Below are 21,590 nucleotides of genomic sequence, written 5' to 3'. Positions count from 1 at the left end.
CCCTCTGGGTCACATTCCAATCCATCGTTTTTTGCCCATCAGTTTAGACCCAGCCATACGCAAATCAGTGTTGGCCCTGCTCCTCATGGGAACAGTCCAGCCTGAACTGGCAGGCCAGGTCCTCCCTGGACCAGAACAGACGCAAACCAGGACATGCTGTGCCCGAATTAGGCCTCTTCAGCCAGGTATAGCTTGGTTCCAGTGGCACAGTGAACCCAGACCCACATCTGGCCATACCCAGCTTGTCCAGGGCAGCAAATACAAAAACAACAAGGTAATGGATGGAATGTTCAAATTAATCTCATTGGCTGGCAATCCCTCTGGACCGCATCACAATCCATCGTATTTTGCCCACCATGCCACCTAAATTTAGACCCAGCAATATGTGAATCAGTCTTGACCCTGATCCTCATGGGAACAGTCCAGCCCGACTGGCAAGACGAGGTCCTCCCTGAGCCATAAAACAGGCAAACTAGGAATGGTTTCATCCTAATTAGGGATCTTTGGCCAGGTATAGCTTGGTTCCAGTGGCACGGTGAACCCAGGCCCCATGTCTGGGCATATCCTGTGCACTTAGGGTGGGAAATACAAAAAGAACATGGTGATGAAGGGAATACTCAAATTAATCGCAGTCACTGGCAATCGCTCTGGGCCCCATCCCACTCCACCATTTTTGCTAACCGTGCCACCTTAATTTAGATCCAGCCATTTGCAAATCAGTCTTGACACTGCTTCTTCTGGGAACAGACCAGTCTAAACTTTATGGGCCGGTCCTCCCTGAAGCAGAACACAAACAGCCTAGTCCCGGTTTCACCCTAATTTGGGCTCTTCAGCCAGGTATAGCTTGGTTCCTGTGGCACAGTGAGCCCAGTACCCAAATCAAATCAAAAACAACTTTATTCGGCTTTAAGATAAAACCATAAAAGTTACACATTTCCATATTACAGATAAAATATACAATTCAAGGGAATTAGCCCATTAAAAAGATACATACACACAGAAGAGGAGGGAACAAATGCCCAATGGCTAAAAATTATCCACATAAAATGGTGTCAGGGGATGCCTACCATAGTCAGGGGGGAACTCACTATCCATACAAGTCCTAAGTCTCAGTGCGGATTTAAAGAAGCCCACTATAAAAAGTATACACTCTGGTTTCAACAGCTGTAGATAAAAAAGAGCCGGGCGAACCTGAATAAAATTCAACTTTTTTAAAAGAGGTGTTTAAAATATCTACGAGGTATTTCATAAAACTTACAAAAAAACATAAAGTGTAGCAAATCCTGTGGATACATACTGTTGCAGCCACAGGATGCTAACACCTGACCTCTACAGCTCCCTTTTGGAACAGCAAGTAGTAAGTGGAAAAAATCCAGTCGAAACCTGGACAATAAAAAACACTCATAGGTCGTCAATGACCCCAAAAGACATGGCTCTATAGAAGGGGTTGTTTTAAGCATCACAAATGTATGGACACTCGATTTTCCAGTTTCTACCTCATCTTCTCTTTCAAACTTTTTCAAGCTAATAAACGTTTTCTTTACAAACTCCACATCTTTCAAACTGATAGAATCAGGCCTTAAGAAGAGATCCGGATGCCCCAGCTCTTCAAAACACCCCTTGTTGTATTTCAGCCATGGTATACATAACATGTGATCGAGGATTATGCTCTCCCTTAAGATCTGGTGGTTAAGAGCTAAGTCTTTATTTAACCAACATTTAAGCCAAAACACCAAGGGACGCAAAGACAGTATATCGCATAAATACGGCCTCCCCATTTCTTCACGAACCACCAAATTTGATGTGCCACTAGGCACCCCTTAGAGACATTATAAAAAGGTGTTCTCCACCACCTGTAGGGCATCTCTGGCTTTATACCCCCAGATTTCACTCCCATAGCTGGCAGTAGCAACACTTTTAGCCTGGTATATTTTCAACAGTGCCGCGATTGGAAGCTTACCCATCTTAGCAGCAAAGTTGAAAATAGCAGCATTCACGCATGTAACCACCTCCTTTTTTCTGTTTAAGGGGCCCCTAGTTCAGACGATCATCTACTAAGACCCCCAGATAAGAAAAAATTGATGTCATTGGCACTTTCTCCTTGCCCACTTTAAAAGGGTACTGTATCTTAGACCGAGTCCCGACCTGCAGGACATGGGATTTGGAGTTGTTAATTGCCAAATCAAGGGCATCCATAAAACTCAGAAAGGTGTCTAGCAGAGAATGAAGACCCCTTGCAGTTCTAGCAATGAGGACAGCACCGTCCGCATAAAGCAGGACGGGTAAACCTAGTCACCCCACGTATGGGAAATCGACCCCTGTATTTAGCTAAATTCAATCCAGATCATTAATATATAAATTGAAAAAAAGGGGCCAAAATACATCCCTGCCGAACCTCCCTCTCAATTCTAAAATCCCTTGATACACGGAGATCCTGAGCATATCTGATGTTAGCCTTGGTAACCCTATGCAAATCCTCCAGGAAATTAACCAGGTTGTCCTCACCCCCATGGCCCTTATGGATTGCCAGAGCTTCGCCCGATTAAGGCAGTCAAAAGCAGAGGAAAGATCCATGAAGGCGATGTTGATCGTACCTGGGCGGGCAATTGTGTACTTCCCTATGATCAAATACAAATTGAGGCATTGGGCCAGAGTCAAACTTCCTGGGTGAAACCCATACTGTATATCGGAAATGATCTTAGACTCTTCTGCCCAGGAAGATAATCTTTCCAGTAACAACCCCCACAACAATCTTTACCACAGAATTGAGAATGGAGATCGATCTATAGCACATAGTGCTATTGCGTTTGCCCTTCTTAAAAACCGGCACAATGGTTGAGGTGGCCCAAGAGGCCGGACAGCCATCCCTGGCTGCCACGTTAAGCACAGGCACCAGTACCGGCGCCTAAAAAAGTGGGTTTGATTTAAAAAGGTCTGGTGGGATGCCGTCCGGGCCGGGAGCTTTATTACTTGTCAACCCCAAGATCCCTGCCTCCACTTCTCTCTGCTCAAAAATCACAGGGGCGGTAATATTAGCCCTACCATGGTTTTGTAAATGATCTATAGGGCACCTAAAGATGGATTTAAAATGGGACACCTATTTGTTTTCGGTTATATGGGCACCTAATTCTCCATCCCTGTCCTTTTTTAACAATGGGCAGTTAACAATACCCCAGAATCTCGAGCTGTTCCCTAAGGTACTTGACTCCAATAAGTCTCTCCAGAGGGCTTTGAATCCACCTTTCGCATGAAACGTGTGTATTAGGGAGCCTTTTAGAATCAGCCTTTTGGAAAAAACCCAAAGGAAGAATCTGAATATCCGAACCCCGATGTATATGTTCAGAATAAGTATCCCTTAAGATTCTATCCGCAAGGAAGGATCTATTAAAATTCACAATAATACCATCTCCCCCTCCGGGTTTCGTTAAACTCCCCATCCAGCCAACACAACACACCATAATAATGTTACGTTCCACTCTTGGACCCACAGAAGTATTATTCAACAGCCAATGAAGAACCTTGTTTTTAAGTTGATTAAAATCCTTGTGGGACCCTGGTAGAAGCGGTGGCACATTCCCCAAGATCACTAGAAAGGGTGTGGATTGCGGGGGAAGATTAATGACCAATGGATTCTGTAAAACACTTGTTGCCTGCCCCTGCATCTCCTCCAATGAGCTGCTTAATCTTTGGGGAGCCAGACCCTGATGGTGAATGGATGGAAAACCACTAAATACCTGTCTTTCTTGTGTACCAACTGCCCTCCCCCTTCTTCTTTAGAGGCCAAACTTTTAGAGTGGAACTGGACTCCACTAGGGAGCCGAGGATCAGAAGGATCTGTCGATGGACCGGGGACAGGTATAGCACTAGAAACTATGTTATCCCTAGGCCCATCCAAAAATCACCAATTGAACGGGTTGAGCGGAACTGTTACGCTCTACTAAACATTTCTCAAATGAGTTTAACCTATCCGTAATGGAGCTCAGCTTGGTGTCCAACAAGCTACTCATAGTTGATTTAAAGGCTTCCATCATAGCTGGGTGAACTATATTTTCAGCTGTCAATGCAGATGCCAAATTCTTATTGGCTGCCTTGGCGGTTACATTGGGTTTTAATTTTTTGGCTTTACTCCCTAATGGCTGAGATTTTCTTTCTATACTCCCACAGAGCCTTTGTGTCGCCCTGGGTTGTTGAAAACAATGCCACCATTCCCAGATATAGGGTAAGAAACACCACTCTCCCTGCTCTCGATGACAATGACTGGGGAGAGAGGCACCTCAGACAGAGTTATTCGCAAGGGGGATGTGGCATCATTATCCTGTGGACCAGCACCTAGCCAAAGGGTTTAGGGCAAACTTAGAGATTCAGTAGAAACTTCCCTTAAAAGAGTCTGTAGGGCCAAACTGGTTAGAAAATAGGCCATTGGATGGGGATCTGGAGAGACGCCTATTCACTAATTCAATTTCCTTATCAATAACCGATGCAGCTCTCTGCTGAAACGCATCCATAGTTGTAACGTTAGCCCTCGTTACAGCCTTTAGCCCTTCTTGGTTGGCTTGGGTCTTCCGCCTCACCATAATTCAATAATGGAATAAAACCCCCAAGATATGACTAATGGATACCAGCTAACAGGTTACTGTGAGGTTGTCAACACAACACAACACAAGAGCCCTGCATGAGGTAAAATATGAAAAATATAGTGTTACCACAACAGTCCCCTGCCATATTACTACAGGAGCTCAGATTAATGTCAGCAGGGTATCGAGTCCAGCCAAGGATTCCAACAACAAAAGATTAAAAGCTCCACTCGGATAATAAGATGACGAGGTGCAAAATACAAAAGGGATAGACAATTTAAGAGAAATTAACCGGCAGTTAAATATTTAATATAGCACAAGTGCAAAGTCAATTCCAGGTCATATACTCAAGTCTGTAAAGGGGTTGTAAGAAGCAGCAGGCGTGTAGGACACAGCACCCCGTCCTGAGTAGATGCTCCTTCCAAGTTCTGAAAGGCTAGGTACTAACAGACCCCCTTTATCCACTGCAGTGTGGAGTTAGTCATGTTACTCATGCTGGTAATAACTCCACTCGAGGAGTAGGATACTAGATGCAGACAGACAAAGATGTACAAAGTCACAAAACGGCTTAGGAGTCAGTTAATTAACAAAAGGTACAAGGTACAAGGTGCAAATGTCTCAATTGTGCAATAAGGCAATCCGTGTTACAAACTGGGAATAAAAAGGACAAATATAGAGCGTTAGGAATTCAGATTTGCCACGCAGTAACAGTACCTTAGGATCTAGTTCTTCACACCAAGGATATCAGAAAGTAGGCCCGGCCCATCCTCTTCTGGACTCTGACGGGTGCAGACGGGCCCACCCTTGGCCCGGGCACGCCCCTGCGCATCCCACGCTGCGGGAGCCCTAGGGCCCTTTTGAGCCCCTCCTGGTGCTTGTAATCAGCGTAGGCGGCGTGCCCGCCGCTGGGAATGCTGGGTATTGTGGTCTTCTGATCCCCCGGCCAGCCTCTCACTTGTGGCCGGGACCTGGACCAACTACACGCCTCAGTGACCACGTTGGCGGTAGCGGCGCTGTGCAGGCACCTCTGTCAGCCAGATCCGGTGTGAAATCCAAAGGAAAGCGGCAGAGAAGATCGGCGATTCAGGTAATTAGAGATCCCACACTGCAGGAGCCCTACGGCCCTTTTGAACCCCTCCTAGCGTTTGTAATCGGCGTAGGCGGCGTGCGTGCCACTGGGAATTCTGGGCCTTTCGGTCCCCCGGCCAGCTTCTCACTCGTGGCCGGGACCGGGACCAACAACACCTCTCAGTGACTCTGTTGGCAGTGGAGGCGCTCTGCAGGCACCTCTGTCAGCCAGATCCGGTGTGCATCCCAAAGGAAAAGGCAGAGAAGATCGACGATTCAGGTAATTAGGTTTCATCCTAATTAGGGCTCTTCAGCCAGGTATAGCTTGGTTCCAGTGGCACGGTGAGCCCAGGACCCATGTCTGGGCATATCCTGTGCACTTAGGGTGGAAATACAAAAAACAACATGGTGATGGAAGGAATGCTCATACTAATCGCAGCCAGTGGCAATAGCTCTGGGCCACATCCCACTCCACCGTTTTTGCTAACTGTGCCACCTTAGTTTAGATCCAACCATTTGCAAATCAGTTGTGCCTCTGCTTCTCGTGGGAATAGACCAGTCTAAACTGTCTGGATTGGTCCTCCCTTAAGCAGAACACAAGCAGTCCAGTCCCGGTTTCACCCTAATTTGGGCTCTTCAGCCAGGTATAGCTTGGTTCCTGTGGCACAGTGAGCCCGGTACCCAAGTCTGGGCATACCAGGAGCATTTAAGGTAGCAAAAGTAAAAACAAGGTAATGGATGAAATGCTCAAATTAATCTCAGCCACTTGCAATCAGTCTGGGCCCCATATCAATCCATTGCTTTTGCCCACCATCCCACCTTAATTTAGATCCAGCCATATGCAAATCAGTCTTGACCCTGCTTCTCATGGGAAAAGTCCAACTCATACTTCCAAGCCAGGTCCTCCCTCAACCAGAACACAAGCTCTCTAGGACCATTTTCACCCTAATTAGAGCAATTCAGCCAGGTGTAACTTGGATCCGGTGGCACAGTGAGCCCGGTACCCACATCTGGGCAAATGCATTACAAGAAGGTGATGGATGGAATGCTCAAGTGAATATCAGCCACTGGCAATCACTCTTGGCCACATTAAATCCATAATTTTTATCCCACCATGCCACCTCAGTTTTAGAGACTTGGCATTTTCTTGTCCTAGCCATTGGCTGTCTGCTGCCTATTTGACATGACTATGAATAGCTAGCTCTTGGCATTTATGCAATCATTCAGACACTGAGACAAAGAAGGACTATGTGGTGGTCAGATGGGCCATCCTGCCAACTTGGGTGGGGTGAAACTGTTTCCTGCCCCATTTAAGTTCCAAAGGGCTGCCTCCAGCACACTTACACAAAGGTACCACTCATTTGTCAACCCAGACTACTTGGAGCTGTGGAAGGGAAAGAGAATAACTTTGCAGAACCAGATATGGGGGTCGCCAGGATATGCCCCACATCAAATGCTGGCACCAGTGATAAACATTGGATCTCCTGAACCACCACTTCAATACATGTCTGGAACTGTAGACTATAGAAAAAGGACTGTTTTATTCCCCAGAGGTCTGCCCTGCCACTTGAGGTCTGCCTTGTTCTTCAGAGGGCTGCCCTGCTGCTACCAGAGGACTGCCCTGCTTCTGGAAGACTGCCCTGTTCTCTCTTAAGAAATATAGGACCTGTTCACTTCACCACAGCTAACCTGGGTGTCACCAAGGGTCAGTTGGCTCACATTCTGTTCTGAGATTGAGTTGCAGGGACACAAGAAGCTCCAAAGACCTCCCTGCAACTGCCCAGCTGACCTGTTCCAACTGGACCTTCCTGGATCTGAAACAGGATCTACCTGAGACCTGCTGGCCTCTGCTACAGTGACTCCTTGATCCCCAAGTTGTTTCTACCCAGGTCATGGACCCTTGGCTGGCATCAGAGTAAACCTGAAATTTTGAACTGTTCGTAGCCAAGTATGGGCTTGTTTATGCCGAGACTCTGCCCCCGTAATAACCACCAATGCGAATCTCCAGTGAACCTGATTCTTCATGCTACAATGACTGGGAGCACAAGATCTGCACTAGGTACCACAGCAGCGACAGCCTGCAGTGACAACCAATGTGAAGCTTCAGCGACGACTGATGGGACACTTGTGGTACAGGGTTGACGCTCCACAACACCAGGTCAGCTCTTCACGCTTCAGTGGCAACCATCTGTAACATTATCTCCCTGTACTGCACTGTGTGTGTAGTATTTGGAAATATTTGGATTTTCTAGGTTTCCTTGGAAACTAGCCAACTGCAGGAGCAAATTCTGCAGCTAGTGGGCTACTGGGTGGTAGAGTGAGCTAAAGAACAGGTGATGGATTAAACCCAGATCTGTTGACTGGGTGTGAGTGTTTGATTGGTTCAGATGCTCCGTCCATTACCACCCCCTTTTGTACCACTTTGTTTGCCTTAAGTTGGCAGGGTATGCTCAGACCTGAGTCCCTTGCTCACTTTGCCACTGGATTCAAGCAAGCCTGGCTGAAGACGAATGTAATGCCAGAAACCGGTCCTAGGAAGCTTGAGTCCGGTCCAGAAAAGGCATGGCTTGGCAGTTCGGGCTGGACTGTTCCCATGAGGCACAGTGTCAGACTGATTTGCATATGGCCATGTCTGAACTGGGGTGGCAGAGTGGGCTAAAGAACGGTGATGGATTAAACCCAGATCTGTTGACTGGGTGTGAGTGTTTGATTGGTTCAGATGCTCCGTCCATCACCACCCCCTTTTGACCCACATCACCAGCATAATTTATATTTATTGGAGAAATCTTCATATGTTTTAGGTTGTATTTTGGGGCGTTTGCTGACATTTGCACAATCAGGAAACTGTTACCCATTTTTGTAACGACACAAGTGGAAGAGATTGTTTCCCCTTTTAGAGCTGCCAGAACCACTAAGTTTTCACTGTTGGAAACACATTACTGTGGGCCCAGGAGCTGGTAAATTGCGAGCCGCAAAACGGGTTGAATAATCCTCCCCTAATCTAATTTAGGTTTTTCTTTCAAGGATCTTTATTCTTTCTAATGACCTACCTAAACATTTTACGTGATGATATTTGGTGTGGTGTCTTGGGCCGCTAGGCCCACATGCTAAATAAGGATGGACACAGGCACTAGTGGTGTGCTACTGGAACTGGCCCAGGGCACGTTAGCCCGACCTCTTTCATTAGCAGAGTCACTTGACCGGTGACGTCTGTGATGGGTGGGTATACAGTGTGGGCTGACACCATGCAAAACACTAGACCGTGTCCAGCAGGATACTGCACTAGGCAGGCATAAATTGAATATTGTTCCCGATGCCCCAGGATAAAATAGCACGTTCAGCACTGAAAAAAAATATATAGACTTTGCATGTTTGTTTAGGTATAAAATGCTGCCTAGCCTACCATGCAATCATGACTAGAAGGGCCAATCAACATTCAGCGTTTTTGGCAAAAATACTCCTGTTCTATAAGTGGAAGCACTTTTGATGAACAATCCAATTTGATCTTTAAATATGTGGGGCAGGTAACTGACGGGCCAGCAGTAGCTGGGCCTCTGTCAACTCAGTGGTTTGGTGATCTGCCCACCGAGGTGGTGTGTAAACAAGGTCAGATAATAACATTTTCTACGGTGGTGTGCAGCAGTTCCACCCGCTTAACTCCAAATCAGACACTTAAAGAAGTTTTGTCTGGTTTTTTATCATGGCCGCCGCAAGTAGGGAGTGACTGGGATGAGCTCCGGTCAAAGGTTCACTTTTAGTGATTATCCCTAACCAGAGCAACCCCACCGAAGCCCCCTCGCTGTAAGGCTCGATTATCTCCGGTTGGCAACACAGAACCGGCCTGCCTCCGTGTACCGACCGCCCAGAACGGAAAAGGCTCGATGATCTCTGGCTGCCGACGAGCCAACACAGAACTGGAGGCTGAAGGTACACGCGTTGGAGCGCGCCGCCATACCGCTCCTGATCTGCTGCTCCGCTTCCCTTCCGCAACAGCCCCCCCCGTACTCAATTACTCACTTACCGGGGCTGAGGGGTAGTCGACAAAATTGACTGCGGCGCGGAAGGGCGAACATTGCGAAGAGCTCCGAGAAAAGCGCGAAAAGCCCCGTAGCATGTGCGGCGAAGGATGTAAAGCTGGATACCTCAACGGACTAACGCGGGCTCCCGGCATATATCCCATGAGGCTGCTCTCCCCTTTCCGGTCGATGCCTGCCTCCAAGATAGTGGCTCGACGCTAGTAAAAAGTTACTCGGAGACTCTGCTCCTGCTGCTCATCCTCTGGGCCCCAGCAGCGCCTGCCTGACGCCGCAACCACTCGACTCCTGCCTTAACTAACAAAAACTTTACCCGGCCCCCAGGAAAGCTCCTACTCGTCCCTCGCCTCGGGATGCCTGGACCTAATATGGCCACCACATCAGACACCCCAGCACACTCTAAGAGATTCCGATCGTGAATCTCACCACTTGGGCCCCCGCTGACACGACCCAAGGACGTCTCCTGCCTGACGCCAGGATCAGAAGGCGCATTAACTGCTCTGCAGGCACCACCCGCCCGTCACGCAAGCTCCAGCTCGTTTCCCCCTTGCCTATGGCTGCCTGGCTTCAAGATGGCCACCACTTCGGACATTACTGCAAATTAAAGGAGCTTCAGACCAAGAAGCACTCCCCTGGTCCCCTACCGGCCCCCAAGATGGGGACTCGACATTAAAAGAAAAGACATTTGGAGTCTTTGGGCATGATGCCCATCTTCAGGGCCCCAGCTGCGTCTACCTGACGTCTCGACCACCTGACTAACTATCGGATCCGCAGGCAGCTTCCCAGGCCCCTCGAGAAAGCTCCCACTCATCCCTCACCTACTGAAGGGATGCCTGAACTCAAGATGGCTTCCACTCCGGACATCCTAACACTCTGAAAAGACTCCAATCGTGAATCTCACCATTTTAGCCCCCGCTGACACGTCCAGAGTACTATGCACGCCCGACGCCACGAACAGAGGGTACTTTAACCGCTTTCCAGGCACAATAACCGCTCCCCACGCAAGCTCCGGGTCTTTATCTACTGCTAAGAGCTGCCTAGCACCAATAGGGCCTACACTTAGGACATCACCTCAGATTAAAGGAGCTTGGGAACAATAAACACTCCTCTGGACCCCTGCTACGAGGTCATGCTACTCGCACAGGATCTTGCAGTTAAGTCCTCCAACCTCTAACTACCCTGGACACTCCAGTAGATGAACAAACCATTCTCCCTAATTGCTCCACATGCCTCCGGCCATGAGCTCAGTCATGCAGTCCTGCCCGTTACAGAAACTTCTTTCCCCTCTTGGTCAGAACACCTACACCATAACTTTCCCTCAAAAACTCTCCTTTAAAGCAAAAAAACGCTTTAAACGGAATCTAATTAGGCAACATCCCGAAACACTTATCGTGGAGACCTACCACTGTTCAACGAGAGGGCAAAGAAAAATGGACTTCATTTTTCACACCCTAAGACCTGACTTATGGGTTACCATCTTTAACTCACTCCTCCCTTTCTCAAAAACCACCCTCACAGAACACAACCGGAAACTAACTATTTCCCCCCTTAACCAACAGGCTCTCTCCAGAGACATCACCATCACCATTTTCCTGAATGGCACCATTCTTATTCAGGCGAAAGATGAAAACCTAGAGTTCTTCGACTCCCTCTTCCCCACTCTAAAGACGGCTACTGCTCACTAGCCTCACCAGTCACGCACCTCCCACCCCAGTGGCTCCTGTCAAACCCCTAAACCGCAAAGCAGGCTACCATCATCTCTTCATGCACCACCCCCCATGCCTACTCACGTCACCAGTCATTCGCCTCCCCCAGCCCCGGCCCTCAATTCCCCTCACCCTCCGCCGCCTCCACTTCCACCCTACCTCAGAGAACTCTGCCCCCCTCCTTCCCTTCCATCTCCCAATCCCCCAGACGCCTCCCCCTCCTCCGTACCTCCCAGAACACTAGCTTACACCATTCCACTCAGTGAAGATAACCACCTCTTCCAAAGGGGCCGCAACCCTCCTCCCTCTCGTTTCCTCGACCACCCGATCTCAAAACCTGAACCTGATCCTCCCACCCATGTTATCCCCCCGATCATTATCTCACCCCAAACCCTTTCCCCCTCTCTAGCCCTCGCCCATCTGAACCCCAATCCTGATCCAGTCCCTCCCTCCCTAACTATCCCTCCAAACAGCAACTCACCTCATTACCCCTCATCCTCCCTAGTCCTCTCCAAACCGGAACCGGTCCCTCCTACCTCTTCTCTCCCCCCCACTAAGGCCCTGCCCCCTCTCACCTAAGGCCCAGCTCCCCCCTCCCCACCCCCCTCACCCAGCTCCCATGATGACACATCGCTTGGACCTTCTAGAAGCCCAGATCGCCAAGCTGATCCTCGGACTGAAAGAAACCCTTTCCTCCCTAGAGAAACTCCAGCTAACCCCCCATCTCTTCTCACCTCCCCACCTCCAGCAACCTCCAATTAGGAATGACTCCTCCCCCCAATCAGGTCCCTGTCCCCCCAGACTCTTGGCCTCCTCTCACTGAACCCCGGACTGAATCACAAGTTGACTGTCCCAGAAGAACTTCTCTCTTTCTCTCCCCACAGGAAGTGAGCTCCCTCATCGCATCCTGCAAAACCCCTCCCAACAATCCAGCCCAAGCTCTACCCCTGCACCCTTCACCACTTTCTTCGATCCAAGTCATCACTGGTATGAGAAGAGACCCGCCTCACCGAAAAACCGCCAGACCCCCAGCCCATCTCGCATCCCTACCCAGAGCGAATTCGGTCAACCGGAACCCGGATGCAGACCCCCCATCAACTGCATGCTTATCAACTGCAGATCAGCCGTCAAACATGCAACTGAATTAGCCAAAACTATCCTCTCCCATGACCTAGATGTAGCCTTCATCAATGAAACTTGGCTGAACACCCTATCCCCTCCCATCTTGGACACGCTGGTGCCTCCTGGCTTCTCACTTATCCACAAAGACAGGCCCATACGCAAAGGAGGCGGAACAGCAATTATCCACAAAAGTGACCTCTCCGTTACTGAATCCCTCTCCCTCCTTTACAACTCCTTTGAATGCCTTTCGGTCAACATCAATTCGCCCCACCACAGCCCACTCCAATGCCTTCTCCTGTACCACCCTCCAGGCAACGCTATTGAATTTGGCGAACAGCTTTCGGATCTATTCACTCAAACCGCTCTCAACAGTGACTTCAGAATAATTCTGGGTGACCTCAACCTAAGATGGAATGAAACCAATAACCCACTCATCCAATCTCTCACCTCCCTTCTACAAGACCACGATATGATCCAACACCGCTCAGAAGAAACACACCATAGAGGTGCGATCTTGGTTGCAATCATTGCGGACAAAAAGACAATTTCAATTGACCACATCATCCCAGTGGACTGGTCTGACCACCACGCCATCCTCTTTCATATCAACCATTCGGCTCTTTCCTTCTGACCCACCCAAACCTCCCATAAGTGGGTCAGAAACATATCGAAAGTCCCCCCTGACAAGCTACAAGATGCTCTTAGCTCACTCCTCCCGAGCTCGACGGAGCTCCTCTCAACCACGGAACTCACCTCGCTCTATCATTCCAACCTGGAGTGCGTCCTGGATCAGCTGGCACCTAGAAAACTAAAAAAAAACAGATGCATTCCCTCCAGGTCTTGGTTCTCCACTGACATCAATGATGAGCGCAGACTCCTAAGAGCCATGGAAAGATCCTGGAGGAACAACCCCACTGCCCTCAACCGGGACCAACTCAAAGCAGCTTGCAAAACCTACCTTAATCATATCAAGAACAAAAAGTCATTCTTCTTCTGCTCTGCTCTAGACAAGGCTAAAAACCGCCCCAAAGAACTCTTCAATATCATCAGGAACCAAACCTCCATGCCTATGACAGACAGTGTAACAGCGTCTAAATCCCAGTGCGACGACTTTGCTAACTTCTTCAACGAAAAAATTGCCTCAATTGACTGATCTTTCAGCGATCTTTCTGGCCTCACAGAGTTGCTCCCCACTGCTTCTACCCACTCAAGACCAACAACCGCTGCCACTCGCTGGTCTTCCTTCCAACCCATCCAAACTGAAGCGATAATTGATCTCATTGCCATCGCTAATCCCTCGTCACACTCCCTTGATCAGCTACCTTCGAGACTGACCAAAGATCAGAAACTTACTCTAACCCCTATCTGGGCCAAGATCATCAACAGCTCTTTGAGCGATGGCTCCATTCCTGACTGCCTTAAACTAGGTCAAGTCACGCCACTCCTAAAAAAACCCGGCCTCGACCCTATGGTCTTGAACAACTTCAGACCAGTTTCGAACCTTCCGCTCTTATCGAAAATTTTGGAAAAATGTGTGCTGTCTCAGCTAACCCATCACCTAGAGATCTTGAATCTTTTTGACCCACACCAATCTGGGTTCAGAAAGGGCTGCAGCACAGAAACCGCAATCCTCAATGTGATGGATGACCTACACATGTCTCTCGACTCCAACCAATGTAGCCTCCTCATCCTCTTAGACCTCTCTGCAGCGTTTGACACAGTGGATCATAACCTACTACTCAATGTCCTCCAAAAGAGAGCGGGTTTGGAAAAAACAGTTCTCAATTGGTTCGCCTCCTTTCTCAACAACCGCGCACAAATTATCAAAATTAAAAGCTTCAAATCGGACCCCCTCCCCATTACTAGAGGAGTCCCACAGGGGTCAGTACTCTCTCCACAACTTTTCAACATCTACATGGAGCCCCTCACTACAATTCTAAGGAACTCCAACATCCCCTTTCACCTCTATGCGGACGACACACAACTCTACCTGGAAACCACTTCAATCGCAGACATACACAGACTAAATGGCACACTCACAGAGGTCCAACATTGGCTCTCATCCAATCACCTCAAACTTAATGAAGAAAAGACAGAAGTGCTCCTCATCTCAAACAAAAGTGAAAATCCCCAAATACTTGAATAGCTCAAAGCCTTAAACGCCCTCAATGTTCCTCTTGTTCCTACAACCTCCGCCAAATCACTGGGGATCACTCTGGACCCAAAACTGGACATGAAAGAACACATCTCTAAAACTGCCAAAAGTGCTCTCCTTAACTTGAAACTTCTCTACAAACTAAAACCCTTCCTCCCCTTGAAAGACCTGAAACAGGCCACTCAGGCACTGGTACTCTCCCGGATTGACTATGGCATTGCTACTCTGACTGGAACTGCCAAATCTCATCTAGGTCCTTTGACTGCTACCTTTAATGCAGCAGCTAGAGTGGTCACGGGGACTAAGAAATATGAGCACATCACCCCCGCACTCAAGGATCTGAAATGGCTTCCTATTAGCCTACGAGCCAACTTCCGCACAGCTTGCCTCACACACAAAGCCCTGCATACAGGAAAACCGGAATATCTGGCCAATAAACTCAATAGAGCCGGTCAGTCTAGGAACCTCAGAAGCTCTAACACGCTTCTACTCATTCCTCTGAAATCACAGAAACGTAAAACATCTAACAGGTCCTTTGCGGGTAATGCTCCAAAGATATGGAACTCCACCCCCCCCCCCACATCAGGATGACCGCCTCCTTCCTGAAATTCAAGATACTACTCAAAGCCTTCTTTCTTGAGCGGGCTGCATCGTAACGAGAATCCCTCGTCTGACTTTGATAGTTCACTATCTCTATGGTCCTAGTGAGAACCAGATGACTCTCCCTTGATCTCCGCCTTGTTTGCCCCCATGCTGACCTACCTGTCTAGTTGATGCTTACTTGTATTCGGTGTGAAGCGCTCTGATACCTTCGGGTCTAGCTAGCGCTATACAAAACTTAAAAAAATAAATATTAATGAATAAATAAATAAAACACTGACATTTAGATATAGGATCCTTTGTTCATTGACCCTATGGTCTCTAAAAATGACAGCGCTGTATAAGATAAAGCCGAATACCTGTAGAAAATGGTAAAAACGCATCATTCTTCTTTAAGCTTCCATTACCATCCAGAAAATGGTTGGGATCAAAACGTTCTGGGCATCCAAACATCTTTTGATCGTGTAGCACGGAGGAGAGGAATGGGATAACTTCTGTGCCCTGTGTGAAGAGATGACCAAAATGAAAGTGATCAATTTTGTATATGAAATTACTGATTAATTATGTATAATGCCTGTTATGCCACTTGCTAGAAAAATTCTTTCTGTGCAAATACGTCTATGCCATGCTGAGCATAGGGTGTTTAAAGTCTGAAATCATTTATTACAGACATGACTTAGGGGCCAATTTCTAATATGGAGGTTGGCCTGTTGTTTGGCCAGGGGGACAGAGTGAATTACTCCGTCCCTCTGGGGCAGGGACAGCCTACCAAATTTTGAATCACTGCCAAGCTGGCGGTAATTAATGATTAGGCGCCCCCCTCACCTAGAGGAGGGGCACCCTTAGTCGCGCCATGAAACCGAGCCTTTTGTCGGAGGGGCTCGTTTTCGGAGGGTCAGATTACCACTGACGTTTAGGCATACGTTTGGAAACTGAAACTTACATGTATGTGTGTATATAAGGTGGCAGCCCGTGTCTCCTCCTCTTTGTCTCCTTGGACCCAGGGAAGCCACAAGATCGTCAGAAACAGCGAGGCAAGTGGCACTGTTGGTCTAGGGAGGCCTGGCGTAGCATTGCAGGGAGCTTTTATCTCAGGGCAGTAATCATTGTCGTAGGGTCAATTCCGTTTATAATAATTTACAATAATATATTTTGGATTGCATTATGTACCAAATCTGTTTTGCTTGCGGTACTGGCTCTTTAAGTATAGCATGCATGAAATGTTTTGGTAAGTTATGGGCAGCCGCGCTGGGTTCGGTGAGTTTGGTGGCGTGGTTTTTGGGTTGGCGCGTCAGCGTCCCTCCTCTGTTCCTCCTGCTTCGTGGGTTAGTAATGGAGTTTGTCAACTACGTTTCGGGGTGGCATCGCGGCTGGTGTTGGCGCTGGCAGGCAGAGTTCGGTCTCCGCAGCCGCTCTGGATTTAAAAATAAATAAATAAATATACATATAATAACTAAATAATCGTTTTGGTATACAGGGCAGCCTTCAGGGTAAGCTAGCGTGGTACACCATTGCATGACGCGGTGTGCTGGGGCGATCCTCCTGGGGTGGCTATGCCTGTTTTTTGCCCTATTGATTTGCCGCATGGCGCTGGGTGGGCCTGTAGTGGTGTTGGCGTGGCCAGTGGTGCGCGCCAGCAGAACTGTGCTGTAACTGAAACATTTGCTCTACTTCTATCAGGCGGCTCGCGTGGTCTAGGGGGGCTTGGGGGGGCAGCCGACCGTAGGGAGGTCCCCCCCCCGGGCGGTTTGGTGGGGTGGGCTTGCAGCCCAAGGCGGCTGATTTTTTCTATTTGGGCTCCTTTTTTCCTCCCAAATGGAGCCCAAGCATAAATGCTTTGGACTCCGCCTCCAGGCCACCATTTTAGGTTTGGTGACCTGGTGGCCGGGAGTTTTCAGTCAGAAATTTTTTGTCAGTAGTGTTTAGTGCTCTTTGTTTGCATAATTTTTTTGGGAAGAAATACAAGGGGAACCCAGTAAATGGCTCAGGACCATGGGTATCAAGTATTTATAAAGGAAACAAGCGGTCCTTAGCATATGAGAATAAGAGTAAACACAGATATTATATAGACCACAATGGGCTGCTATATAGTTCACAGTCCCTTGTCCAGCCGGACAGGGAATTTTTATTGATCTGGTAAGTCGTTTAATGTGAGGATACAACACATAACCAAAACATTAGGGTTACAGTAGGGCACAGTCCTGTGCCGAACGTAGGAAAGAAGTAAAGAGGACAGTAAGTGAAAGAAATATCAGGCAAACAGGGTGAGCTTACAGGTCACTGATGCGAATTTAAATTAACAGTGTACCCTGGAGTTAATCATACATACAGTAATACAATGGGGTAACATGTATGGATTACTCATAAAGGAGTCAACGTTTCGATCCCACGCTCAGTTATAAGGGGATCATCATCAGGACTTGAAAAATGATTTTGCCTGAATAAAGCTTTTTAAACGCCTGTTGAAAAAAGCAAGGAAGAAAACAAAAAATAGGTGCAGTCAATTTAAGCATAATTATAGCAATAGTCAGCACTAGCTATTCACTTACAGTATTCGGAACCGCAGTGAGGGGTGTTGCCAGAAGGCATGGGCATTCAGTGCAATCCTTTAGAAAACCATACTACTGTAAAATTTTTAAAATATATACAATTCACATGTTTTTATCGATGTTTAGACAATTTTGTAAGGCGGCCGCAGTGTTTGGAAAGGAGTGATCGGCAGGTGCAGGTGATCGAGGTCTATTGAGTTTCGCACTGGTGATTTGGCGTGATGCCGTGGTAGGGAAGTGAAACGGAGTCAGTGTCATAGGTCCAGTGGTGGGGCATGATGGGGTAGTTACCGTCAATTCAGTGCATGAGTGTGCATCAATTGGCCGGGATTCTAAGATTGCGAGCAGTAGCTAGGAGGGGGGACATACCACTTGTGAATCCGTGATTGAAGTCAGTTTAATTAAACAGGATGGTGACTGGCCTCAACACACGAACTGAGATGCAGTAACCCTGTTGGGATTGAGGGAATATTTTAGTATCATGGTATTTACAGAACACGGGTTGTGAATAGGGCGGGTGGCATCTCGTTTTACCGTATTCTAGAATTTCCGCTGATTTGGGTAGATATTGAAGGGCACATCAAGGGCGATGCTTCCATGCACTGTGCATATATCACGGTGCGTTATGCGGCGATGGCGTTGCTGTGGAAACAGAGTTACTTGGATCAGTATTGGTCATGGGGGGAAAAAGATTGTTACTGCGTGAGGTAACAATTGCCGCTTTACCGTTTGGTTTACTTGCAAGTTAGTAAATTGAGGCGTGGGCAATGGCACTGTCTCAGAAGGATGACTGGTGCGTTACGGATGTAACTTTTAAGGCTGCATGATGCCAAAATGGCATCGCTGTGGGTGTAAGGGGCCGGTATTAGTACAGGGATTTGGGGAATAGTGACAGGAGGCGCAATGAGGCAGGAGCTGCTTTACCGTTTAGTTTCTTGTGAGATTAAAGAATTCCGATGCTAGGCGTGATCATAGGCGCCGTCTGGAGAGCCGGGGCCAGAATGGTGACTGATAACTGTAGGTGTAAAGGGCCAGAATTAGTGAAAGGTTTAGGGGAATTGTGAAGGGAAGCGCGAGGAGGCAGAAGCTACTATACCGTTGTGGTTTCTTCCAATGTTGAAGAAATCCGAGGATCGGCGTAGTCAATGACGCCGTATGAAAAGTTGCGGCCAGAATGGTGACTGATCCGCTGAGGGGTTAAAATTAAAAAATAAGGTGGTGGTTAAAGAGCGGATTACGGGTGTGCTCGTTCCGAGGTCAGTGGTATGGGAAACTTACCGAGTGGTGGAGATGCAGTGGATGAGCCGATAGCGCGCTGTGCCTAGCAAGTTCGCTTCCGTGTTGTGGGTTACGGAGCTTGTTATTGAGCAACCGGCAGTCACGTGTCAGGAGCCTTGTGAGGTCCAGAGCAGCTTCACTTTTTGCCGAACCTCCATCTTGAGATGGTCAAAATTAATGCCGAAGCTAGGGAGATAGCTGTTAATACTAAGTATTGTGCCATAGCCCTCTTGTAATGATTAAATTAATATATAAGCCGGAGAGGTGAGTGCTAATACATAGATTTGGGGCTGTGATATGGCATTATCAATTGGAGTGGGGGTGCAGGTACAAGGGCTTTAATTGTGATCATGTGCAGGGAACGAAGTGGTAGCAATTCACAATTACAACTGAAATTCATAAGCTTTCAACACTGAGGTACATCAAGATTACATCAAGAACCTTTGAGATGATGCAACTATGTCTGGATCCAAGTTTTTGTGTGACAACCTGTAGTACAGAAGTGAAGCCAATGTTTGAGCCAGTATAGGCGCTACAGGAGGGTTGTCCAATCCTCACTTCTGTTCAATCCTGTGTGGATAGTGTTGAATTGGATGATTGTCTTTAGTTCCTCTCGGTTGAGTAGTTGGGCCAGATTGCCTCCTCTTTGTGGGAGTTTGACTGTCTTTAGGATTGTCCATTTGATATCATCAGCAGTATGTTTCAATTCAGCAAAATGTTCGACAAGAGGTGCGTTAGGAGTCCCACATCTGATGCGACTTCGGTGCTGGCATAGGCGAGTCTTCGCTTTTTGAGTGGTCTGGCCAACGTACATTTTGGGACAGAGACACAAAATAGCGTAAATGACATTACAGCTGTTACAATTGGAAAAGCTTTTCATTGCTACTGTCACACAGTTATGGCTGAAATTCCGTGCCTCAATCGTGAACTCACACACCGTGCAGCAACCACACTTAACGTGCCCCAAGATTGGTGGGAGGCCCCAGTTGGATTCAATTGTTGTAATGGTAGTGGGGGCAGGTAAGGAAGCTCTGACTAGATCGTCCCTTAAGTTCTTACTTTTCTTAAAAGCAAAAACTGGTCTTTCTAGGTGTATTCGGCCTGCGTTTAGCGTAGGCCAATGTTTGAGGATAGACTTACGGATTTTGTTGGATATGGGGGAGAAGGTGGTTACACAAGCTATTCTCTCTGTTTTGTCCCTTGTCTTTGGTGTCAAGAGGGCTTCGCGAGGGCAATACCAATCCCTTTTGGAGGCCGTTTTGATTAGTCTACTGGGATAGCCCCGAGCTTTTAGTTTGTTAGCAAGGATGTCAGCTTCCCTGAAGTAGTCTACTTTAGCTGAACAATTCCTCCTGATTCTCAGGAATTGAGAGTATGGTAGAGAGTCTTTCAGCGCCCTGGTGTGATTGCTATCATAGCTCAGGAGGGTGTTGCGTTCCGTGGGCTTCCTGTAGAGGCATGTTAGTAATTCGTTATCATTATGAAAAATTGTCAGGTCTAGGAAAGCTATTTGGTTTTTGTCATAGACAAGAGTGAAGTTGAGGTCAGCACAGTTATTATTGAGCCAATGATTGAAAGAGTGTAGTGTGGGAATATCAAGGTTCCAAATGAGGAAAATGTTGTCTATGTAGCGACGCCATAGTGAAATTCCTGGATAGAAAGAATTATTTTCTGTTAGGATGTTGCCAGTTTCAAGGGCATCCATAAACAAAATTGCCAGGTTGGGGGCAAAAATAGCCCCCATAGAAGTGCCCTTTATTTGTTGGTAATATATGTTATCAAACACGAAATAGTTCCTGGTGAGGCAAAATTCAAGGAGTTGTAGGATGAAGATAGTAGGGACCCTGTGTGGGCGTGGTCGTGAGTCTAGGGTTTTCTGAATGACCAGAAGAGCCGCTGTTTGTGGGATATTAGTATAGAGCGACTCTACGTTCATAGTGCATATGGTGTGAAATGCAGGATCATAGGGGAAATGTTCCACCAGATTGATCATCTCCATACTGTCCCTTACATAGCAGGTTGTGGATGGTAAAAATTCCTTTATGAAGAAATCTACAAATGCTCCGAGAGGCTCAAGGATAGAGCCACAGGCAGAGACTATTGGTCTACCTGGGAGAGTGTCAATGTTCTTATGAACCTTTGGGAGGGTGTAGATTACTGGCTGACGTGGGCTTTTTACATTAAGGAATAGATGTTCCTTTTTACTCAGAAAGCCATCAGAGACGGCATCTGTTGTGAGTTTTAATATAGTTTCTTGGATGCTTTTGGTGGGATTACCTGGTAATCTTTGGTAGTGATTTGTATTTCCCAGCTGACGTTGGATTTCAGTTTTGTAAGAATCAATGTCCTGGAGGACAATTCCTCCCCCCTTATCGGCACTTTTTATGACAAGTGAGGGATTGTTTTTAAGAGAATTTATAGCATTTTTCTCAACTCGTGAGATATTGTAAGGAACATAAAGTTTTTTCTTCTCTAGATCACAGAGGTCTTTATGTACCAGTCTT

General features: G+C 47.5%; 1 protein-coding gene across 2 annotated transcripts in view; it reads right to left on the bottom strand.

The window, feature by feature from the left end:
* The window catches only part of LOC147691989 (cytochrome P450 2G1-like), an 833,534-nt gene that overhangs the window by 91,620 nt on the left and 720,324 nt on the right, over positions 1-21,590 (bottom strand). For both annotated transcript variants that reach the window (XM_086938275.1, XM_086938277.1), the window contains one exon: positions 15,619-15,760. In XM_086938275.1, coding sequence (XP_086794401.1) covers positions 15,619-15,760 — 142 coding nt within the window. The remainder of the gene's footprint in view (positions 1-15,618; positions 15,761-21,590) is intronic.

This window comes from Lissotriton vulgaris, chromosome 9 (assembly GCF_964263255.1).
Source record: "Lissotriton vulgaris chromosome 9, aLisVul1.2, whole genome shotgun sequence".
Lineage (NCBI taxonomy): Eukaryota > Metazoa > Chordata > Amphibia > Caudata > Salamandridae > Lissotriton > Lissotriton vulgaris.
The sequence above is the reverse complement of the archived record's forward strand: the minus strand, read 5'-3'. Positions and strand labels throughout refer to the sequence as shown.